This window comes from Melopsittacus undulatus, chromosome 5 (genome assembly GCF_012275295.1).
Source record: "Melopsittacus undulatus isolate bMelUnd1 chromosome 5, bMelUnd1.mat.Z, whole genome shotgun sequence".
NCBI classification, from domain to species: Eukaryota; Metazoa; Chordata; class Aves; order Psittaciformes; family Psittaculidae; genus Melopsittacus; species Melopsittacus undulatus.
Genome location: NC_047531.1, coordinates 2,370,306 through 2,380,185, shown reverse-complemented (window position 1 = coordinate 2,380,185; position 9,880 = coordinate 2,370,306). Strand labels below are relative to the sequence as shown.

Genomic DNA, 9,880 nt, shown 5'->3' with positions numbered 1-9,880 from the left:
TTCGCACACTGACCGAAATGTCAGAACAAGGAAAAAGAGCAACTTTTTAGGTGTCTTCTGTGTGTTTGTGTGCGAAAGCTTTGCAGTTAGAGGGCTGACAAAAGCTACCTTCAATATGACTCTGCAGGAAGCTCATTTAAAATGCTTCCTGCTCAGATGGATTATCCAAGTGATAAGGCATGACTAGGGGGAGGAAGAGAGAAGCAAAATAAAAATCAAAGGAAGCATAACATGTCTAAAATGTACAAATCCTCTTTTGCCCCCCAATCAGATATTCACTTAGGTGGAATCGACTGTATCTTTTGTACACAACCAACAAATAGAGAAAATAAAAAAACAGGCACGTGAAACAGTGAGGTGTGTAGATGTATTACCAACACAGAATGACCACCAACAATACAACACACAAAGTAGAGAGACAAGTATTAGGAAAATGGTTTAATATTGGAGACAGAAGCAAAAAACTGCATCACACAATAACATACGTTACAAAAATAAGTCTGACTGTTTCAACTACACGGTTATGTTCACAATGAGGACAGAAGAATCAGAAAAAACTCTGATCTAAACAGCAAAAAAGCAAACCCCTAACGTTTTAACTAATACATTTATCCACGCAAAGTGACCGAGTACTCCTAATTCTAATTACCTTATTGTGTAACTGCACGATACAGAATAAAAAGTGAAACTTACCGCTTTTGTTAAGACAAAATTCTAAACACTAGATATAAGCAAAGGGAAAAAAAGAAATCAAGCCAAAGTTTTGAATTCTCTAAACAAAACCAACTCTCTTTCTACCGTCCAGAAATCAAACTTGAAAATCAGTCATGATCGAGGGGGCCCACGAGAGTAAGCCACAAAAATTTCCATTTGTTTTTTAATCTCCAGTATAAAAAGTTCCACTGGTACAAAATGCATAAGTACAATCAAGTTGTAGAAATAGGAAAGCCTGCTTTTTTTTGCCTTTTTTTGTTCTTTTTTTTTGACTTTTTTTGGCTCAAATTCCATCAAACAACAAAATCCAAATGCATCAATAAAACAGAAACAATACTCAAATGGTCTTACAGTTTCCACTAGATTGCATTAACTTTGGCTTTTCTCAGACAATACTTAAAAACTAGTTTGTCATTCTAAACAAAATGATAGTATTCTTAATCTACAAACAACAATTCTCACAGCACAAAAAAAACACAAGTACATAGGTTTGTTTTTTTTTTCTTTTTCTTTTTTTTGTCTTTTTTTTTGTATGACATTATCCAAAAAGGTAATGAAACTACAGGATATTTTTTTTTCCTTTTGTTAATTAGCACTTAAGATAATAAAAACAGAAACAGTAAAATGATTCCAGAGTAGCACAAGCCAAGGAACTGTAACCCCTATGGTGAAAGAAAGATGAACTTGTTACTCCTTTGAGGACTGCCATTTCATTGCAATTAGCTAATTTGAAAAAAACAACTAGTCTAGTCTTTTGATTAGAATTTTGTAAAGCAATTTCCCTTGTTTTTCTTCCTCTCTTATTAGGCCCTTGCACCCTTGCAGCTTTGTCCTTTCAATATTGAAAGAGATCTGGTAGTTAATTTGTCTCCAAGGAGGTGTATTTTTGGGTTTTTGGTTTTGCACTGGAATTTCTTTTACTTTTTATCAAGATGGACATTTTTTCTCAGCAATGACCCATATCAGTTGCCTGGAAGCACAGAAACATTCCTCCTGTCCCACTGCTAAGCCAATGTCCCATGTAGCATAATTCGGGGCAGCCCGATGCCGAGTTACACTGCCTGAGGACCAAAGGCATCACTGCTCTGACTGACTGGTAAACCCACAGGACAACACTAGGGCATCTAAAAAAGCTTTGGAAATTTATACGGTGGGTACAATGAGAAAGAATTAGTGAAACAGTCTAAACAATCCAAATGATGATCTCATATTATATATATATATGTACATATATATAATATAACGTACGTGAGATGATACTTTGAATACGCAAAATTGCTGCAAGTAGTACAAAATAGCCCTCAAAGGGTGTAGGAAGGCCCCAGCAGTAGTAAAAATACGTGAGAAAAGTATAGATCATTTATTTATAAGTGCATGTGCTATAAGAAGGAAACTTTTTTGCATCACTAGAGGCTAGTCCTTTCCATCCCAGGGCTCTACATAAAGAAGCATTTAAGTTGGGGATGAGAGACAAGAGTGCACCAGCTGATGTCATTCATATAGGGCTTTGTTTTTAATTTTAGGTGGCTTCAAACATAATTGGATACAAATAGGAAGTGGAAGAAGGTATGGCACTTTATCATCAGTAGCAAGTACTGCTGCTCACACGCATTGGATTGGCAATGATTTGTCTATACAGGTAGTAACGAACCCAATTTGGTTGTTGGCCACTAATTGTGCAGTAGAAATGCAATCTAATCAGACGTACAAGGCAGTAAAAAGGGCTACCAGGATCTCTTTTCTGGTTCCTTACACAGAGCTTCCTCCAGCAAACACCCACATCAATCACATATACATTCCCATGGACTACTTGTATGAGTAAAGTTACTCCTCTCTATACGAGTGTCTGCAGGAGTAAGCCAATATATTGCCATTACAAAGAATGCCAGATAACACCAAACATTACAGTGTATGTAAACTTTATCCATAAAAAGTAGTTTAACTGCAGTGCACACTGAATTTTCACCCAGGAAGATCTAGTGCATCTGATTTAAGCAAAAGTTCATTTATTTAAATTACAAAAATATGATTTTATTTTCTTTTTTTTCTCCTCAAGGTTTTCAAATGGTGGATTGACCACTCCTGTCTGGGAGTGGCTCACAGAATAGATAATTAAAGAATTGTTTCTTTTTCTTTTCTTTTATTAATACTGAATAGCATATTCCAGCAGCATATTAAAAGCTCTTTTAAGAAAAGACAAAATCCCCAAAATCTAAAAAGGAAAACCACAAGTTAATTACTGTTTTAAATAATTTTAGTTATAGATACAGAAGAAATTTAGACAGCAGTAAAATATTTTTTTTTGTCCTTCAGATCTGCCCTGTGCATTGTTCTGATTTCAACCATGTATTAAATAAACCACAAAAAACTAAGTATATATATATTTATAGATATAGATATATATATAAAAATAAACAGCAAAATGGTGAATGTATAAAAGGTATTAACACTCAAGACAGCTCTGGGTGGAAAGGGTTAAAAGTTCAAAACTTTCTCACCTTAGAGGTTTCCATACAATATGAAGAAAATACATAGTGAGGTTTGCTTTCACAGCATTGATGTGTGCAGAGTGGTTAAAAAAGTGAAACATGGGCACTTATACAATGTTTTACAAAAAACATCAAAGAGAAATAACAAACAATAACAATTTCAGGCAACAAGACCACAGGATAGCAAGTTAACAAACTTTTTAACCTCTTTTTTTTCTTTAAATATTAGGGATTTATACAAAACACATAATAAAATACCCATGTTATCAAATTACTTCACACGAGAAACACACTGAAGCTCTAGGAAGAAAGTACCTTTGGAATTTGGCACTATAGTTTCACTGTTTTTTTTTATTTTTCCTTTAAAAGAAAAACCGATCACATTTTGCTGAACACAAACACATCTAAATTGTTCACGATAAAAAAATGACATCAATGCGTCACAAGCCAACACAAACTTATTCTGGAATATTTTTTCATTTTTCACATGAAATTCTTTTTTTTTTTTAAGCAAACAACTTTTTTTTTTCTTTTTTTTCTTTTTTTTGAATCTCGCTTTTGTTCTTGTTGTTCAAGTAAACCAATTTTAAACTCGTCTTTTATAAACATAGAACACTTAAGACCATAAGACTCATGATGAAACCACAACTTAATTCACAGAAGCACCAACGTAACACATTTTACAGTAACCTTTCTTCTGTACATTGAAACAGTATAAAATATAGGTAATTTCATGTGCATTAAACCATGGATTGTCTAACTGTGAGTCAGTTCAGCAAAAGGTGACACAAGTAGGTAGCATTTGCCCTAAAACAGGGTAAATATTTTCTTATACTAATCTACAAAAAGTGGTTCTATATATATACTTTAATGAGAAAGTGAGCCACCTAAAATGGCCTTATCAAAAAACTTTACACTGCCTGAAAAATGTAAAAACTATTACAGACCTCTAGAGACTTAAAATCAGACAGTTTTATTTCTCAAACTGTTTTGGAAGTAGTCTGTTAGAAACCAACATTCTGTGCCTCTGGACACATATTGCTATTGTCACCAGTGACCAGGCAGAATGCCAATCCCTGTATAATACTTTCAAGTCTGTTTTTTTTTTTATTTTTATTTTTTACTAAATGAAAAAGAAAAAAAAAAAGAAAAAAACGAAGAACAGAAGAGAAAAAACCCAAAAGAAAACAAAAACCTAAAGGAAAAAACCCAAAGGAAGAAAAGAGAAACAAAAACAAAGGAAAGAAAGAAAGAAAAAACATTTTGCCACAGGTTGTTTTTAAATCCTATCATTAATTTATCTAATAATAAATTTCAGTCTTGCATGAATGCAGCAATGTTTTTTCACATTGACTTCCCAGAATTCATAGCTAGATGAGGTCACATGCAAATTTCAAAGGTCAAACTAGATCAAAGGTCAGTAGGAGAACCAAATATGATGTGAGGTCAGAAAGACATCAGAAACAATGACGGGACGATGAAACTGGTTTTTTTTGAGACGCCACAGGGACATGCTAGGCAAACGATGGGCTAACGGGCATGGAGATGTCTAGGGAAAAAACAAGGAAGAGGAAAAAAAGTTACACAGAATCTATGCAGCACAAACCAAATCACTTTTATGGGTGCAGGAGAAAACTAATGCAAATCTTTTTTATCAGTAGAGTCTATGAGCCGTTCACATAATTTGCATTAACTTACAATACTTGTCAACAAGAGCACAATGGAACCCCAAAAGAATCCATCTGAAAGGACTCAGAGAGAATGGATTCCTCTTTGGGGAGAAAAGAGAGGAAAGAACCAGTTTCTACAAATGTAACAGAAAGGTACGGGGAGAAGGTGGAGAAAGGTCAGACAACCGAACTTCAAACTAGGTAATGGAAACTACGAACAAAATAACCAGACAAATACAAACAAGAGGATAAAAGCATGAACTGTAAAGGGGGTAGGGTTCAACAGTGAAAAAGCGCCCATTCTTGGCACAATTACTCTAGAGACTACTTCAAAGGATCTAGCTAGCATAGAGAGCTGCTCTTTAGTTATCCAATAAGTTAACAATAGGCAATAAATAAATTCCATTATTTCTGAGGCAGTAAAAATTTTGTATAAAAATAGAAATGCTTTTTACAAATAAAATTTACAGGCCTGTGGCTTTTTTTTTATTATTATTATTAAATTTATCTCTCAAGAAACATCAAGTATTGTCACTCATTTTATTTTATTTTTTTTTTATTTTAAACCCTGTAGCTTTAGAAACAGATCTCTAAATCTTTTTTACATTAATCCTTTCCAAAGAAAAACCCAACTTAAAAAAAAGTGAAATATAAAGACGACCAGTGTAAAATCAGACTAATAGAGAACAATACGCTGATTTGAACCCAAAGGAAAAGAAATACTCAAATCTTCTCAAAAACCAAGTTGATGTAGTGGAAAGACTTGTTTCAATTTTTGTTGCAAAGTAAGTGCTTCAACTGGCATGAGGCCATTTTGTTTAACCTATAAACTGCTGGTGCCACCCTGGCAAAATACGATCCATCCATAGAAAACAACTTTTATTGTGTGCTAATGGCACCAGGGTTCACAGAGTTAAATTGCACATTTTTTGTGTGTGTGTGTGTTGCTTTGAATTTCAAGACATTTATTTTTTCTTTTGAAAAGGAGATAAGTTATGCTGCAAAACAAAATACACTAACACAACTCAGTAAGTACTTGGCTAGGACATGGGAGCCAAGTGTAATAAGGACAAGTGGGGAAATGGAAGTGGTAACTGTAAAAATAACTGTCTCTTGGTGAAGGTTGGCTCTATGTTCTTTCTTAATCCCCTGCAGAGGACAGGTTTGCTCATGGGACTTACCCTAAGAAAGCTAAAATAAGAGCAGTAAGCATCTGGGGTTAAGATCAGTAAGGTTTGCTGTCATTTTTGGAGCGTTTCAGCTGAACCTTCAAGCGTTTCATGCCAATCTGAAAGCCGTTCATAGCCTGGATAGCAGCTTGTGCAGAGACTGGATTGTCATAGCTAACAAAACCTACGAGACACAGAACGGAGGCGGGAGAGAAAGTGAACTATAGGTTAGAACAAATGTCAGAAGGCGTTTTGTTAGGATTTTATTATTACTATTTACTTGACACATTTACCTCATTTTCAATTAATGATTTGATTATACTTCATATCCCATTTCCGCTCCCGTTTCCTTTTCCTTCCCCTTTACCTTCATAATATTTCTTTATGAGCTGGGATGCAGTTGGCCAGTTTTGGTGCAATGCAGGTTTCCAATCTGTTGTTTATCTAGCTACCTTAGAGACTGAGGATATTACTGTGACACTTTTCAACTTAGTATCTATATACCTCTCAGTCTATTAGGAAGTACTATTAGGCCAGTCTGTAGATGTGAAGCTGAAACAAAAAGCCTGGTTACAGAAACAAAACCCAAACCGCCTATAGACATTTGCACACCCTAATGTAAGTTCATGTTCAGTGGTCCTGTGCCCCGTGAAACACTCATCTCCTTGGGCTTAGCCTAGGCCAGTTGCAGTATTATTATTTTGTATTTTTATATCTCCTTCCAGTTCAAGATCTCAAGGTACATTAAATGTTAATTTATTCAGCCTCTTAGTCCCCAAAAAGGTATGCAAGCACCAAAATTAAGCAGCGTTGTAAAGACAGTGGCAGGGCTTGAATAGAATTCCAGATCTTTTGCTCCTCAGCTGTGAGCACTAACTAGGGGGATAATACTTGCTTGGGTAATTCAGAATGGCTGCCCTGGCTCAGCTTTCTTTCCCCCCGGAGAGTAAAAATGCTCTGTTCATAATAGACTCAAATCTCCCTGATTCTGGAAGCTCAAAATTCATTTTCATATCTGGGCCTCCCACTTGTAATTGCAAAGCTCGCCTAACTGCTGCTCTGCCTCAGCTCTGGCTAATTACTACAGTACTCATCCTGCCCATGTGCAGCTGCCTTGAAATACACCTTTTTCTTTCCACTTGAATTTCCTTCAACACATATCCCTTCATTCTCTTAAAGCATGGATTCCCCCCACATTGTTTTCAGTCCTAACACACAGGCTTCTCCGTGCCTCTCTTCTACCACCTTTCTTCACTTGTGGTTAGTGCCTACGTGCTTTTCTGATTCATAACTTCTTTTTACCATCATTTTAACATCTTTCATGGCTTTGGCTTACCTTGCACTGCTGCTCTCTTCCATCTCCAATGTCAGAATTATACACTTTCCTCCTTGTAAAGAAAACCCACCTCTTACCAAGTCATCTGGTCCTTGTCTGGCTGCTCTTCTTATTAGACCAACCCTATGGTTTCACCTTAATAAACTTTACCAAAGTATTTAAGATGCTTTTCTGACAATTCGGGTTAGCTTCTGTTCCTTCCACTCAAAACCACCTTTTGCTTAAATCTCTGCAGACCTTCTCCTGGTCAAAGCCAATATGCTCTATCCATGTTGCTCTGTGGTTTGTTACCTCAGGGGATAATAAATGTTCCTCCATACCCTCCTTGGTTTTAGTAACTTGTCACTTCCTCACTTTCTCCACTAGATCATTTCCTCCATTACTGCCATATCCTGAGTAGCTTCACCACTCTCTTGCTTTCTTCCTTTCCCCTATTTACTTCTAGGAGGACTTATCTGTTCACATGACTCCAATCACTGTCTTAGCACTGCCCTCCTGTGTCTACTTCTATCACCTCACAGATCTCACTTAGCCTTGATCTCTAGGATTGCCTCAGAGATATAAAAGAGATCAACCATGAGCTGGGAGGCAGCTGTAGCACCTTCCAGGCAGGTGCTCCACAACTGAGATGTAGCTAGTCTTACCTACCTTGACAATTCATCATTTTCCTCTACACCTTTCCTGACCTTTACTTTGTTCTCTCAAGTGCATTCAGAACAGCATTGTGCTATGAACTTCTCACGACCTTAATTCCTTTTCTTCTTAGCTAGTTCTATGCACCTGAAAGTTAAGCAACTGGTTTAAACTAGTCACTTAGATGGTATCTATGAATGGTGAATGAAGAGAAGCAAACACACCCAGAGGTAGGTTTTACACCCACCATTCATGTCACCGGTGTAGACACCTCCACTGATGACAGAATGATTAACTCAGACTATGCTTACCTTCAGTGGGAGATGTGACAAGTCACCTCACTCTATGTCTCTTTATTATCTTCCTTGACTCAGCCACAAACACAAACATACAACCTCTGTGCTGGATCAGTGATATCAGCCTTTATCATTCAGTTGTTATTCTGATTCCCAATTTGTTTCTTCACACAGAATGCTATATCTACATTAGCCTGTTACTATTTCATCTTCTCCATTATCAAGAACCTTCATTTATAAAGCTTACAGCAGAATCTGGCATTCTCTCCCTTTATTTATCTTTTTCTGATTGCACCCATTCATCATTTTTTGTCTGCATTTTAAACAGCAGGTTACATGAGGATGGGATGATGTTTCTTATCAATTTTCAAAGTCCCTGTCATGGCAATTCTGATTTTTGTTTTAAATCTCCAGGTATCCCTATAATCAGGATAAATATTTTTAATCATTCGAGTAGCAATTTTGCTATCAGGCAGACTGCATTTATGGACTGATGTCACTGGGTTTCCCCTCCTGTGCCTTACTTTTATTCTCTCATTTCTATTATTCCAAGGTTTATGAAAGGTGAGAGATAAGCTCAAAGAGCGAAACCCTTTGTCTGCTGAATGAACAGGAGCTCATGAGAACTCATGGAAGAGCACTTCCAGGCATAAACATCATCCTCAGCACCATTTAATCTTTTGAGCATTCACTTGAGGTGGACAACAAAACAAATACTGCCAAAGTCCATGTTCTGCAAGGAAAAGTGATTTTTCATTTTGAAAAGCAGTGTTATGTAGAAGTTCATCACTGTATAACACTACAGTGATTACTCAGAATGCACCTTCCCTCCCCACTTCTGCCAGTGGAAACCCTTGGACAATCTTTTCACCTTTCTGGTCTTCAACCTGTCCTCAGCTGTAATGGAACTTTGGGGTGGGAGACGGAAACTCCATAGCAGAAAGCACCAAGCATGTGCAAAACATTCTTACTATTATTGTTATCATTATTACTATTACTATTATTATTATTGTTATTGTTATTCCAACAAGTTAAAAAACACCAAACCGATCAATTAAAAACCCCCCAAACTGTATCAAGAGCAATGACCATTAATGATACAGGAGAGAAATGGATTCTTTAGATGCACTCCTGTCCTTGGTTTTTGGTGGGAAGACAGAGATAAAAGAAAGGTTTTTAAAACACAAATATGGGACCAAACCAACAAATAGATAACTGTTGCTAATAAATGTTGTTACTGTGAGGGTGGTGAGGTACTGGAATGAGTTGCCCAGGGAGGTTGTGAATGCTCCATCCCTGGCGGTGTTCAAGGCTAGGCTGGATGAAGCCTTGGGTGATATGGTTTAGTGTGAGGTGTCCCTGTCCATGGCAGGGGGGTTGGAACTGGATGGTCTTAAGGTCCTTTCCAACCCTAACTATTCTATGATTCTATGATTCTAAAGCTCAGAAGGTGCATACAGAGTACACTAGTATGTTAAACTAGTGGGGTCAATTCTGGCTTTGCCTGTGATTAGCAGCATCACGGAGTCACCTATCGAATCAGAAAATCTCAACCTCCTCTGCCACTGCAGTA

General features: G+C 36.8%; 1 protein-coding gene across 1 annotated transcript in view; it reads right to left on the bottom strand.

Moving 5' to 3' along the window:
• Positions 1-423: 423 nt before the first annotated feature.
• CELF2 (CUGBP Elav-like family member 2) overlaps positions 424-9,880 on the bottom strand; it is a 378,952-nt gene continuing 369,495 nt past the window's right edge. Inside the window, exons 14-15 of the mRNA XM_013128049.3 lie at positions 6,055-6,226; positions 424-4,752 (exon numbers count right to left, since the gene is read on the bottom strand). Coding sequence (XP_012983503.1) covers positions 6,099-6,226 — 128 coding nt within the window. The 3' untranslated portion in view covers positions 424-4,752; positions 6,055-6,098. The remainder of the gene's footprint in view (positions 4,753-6,054; positions 6,227-9,880) is intronic.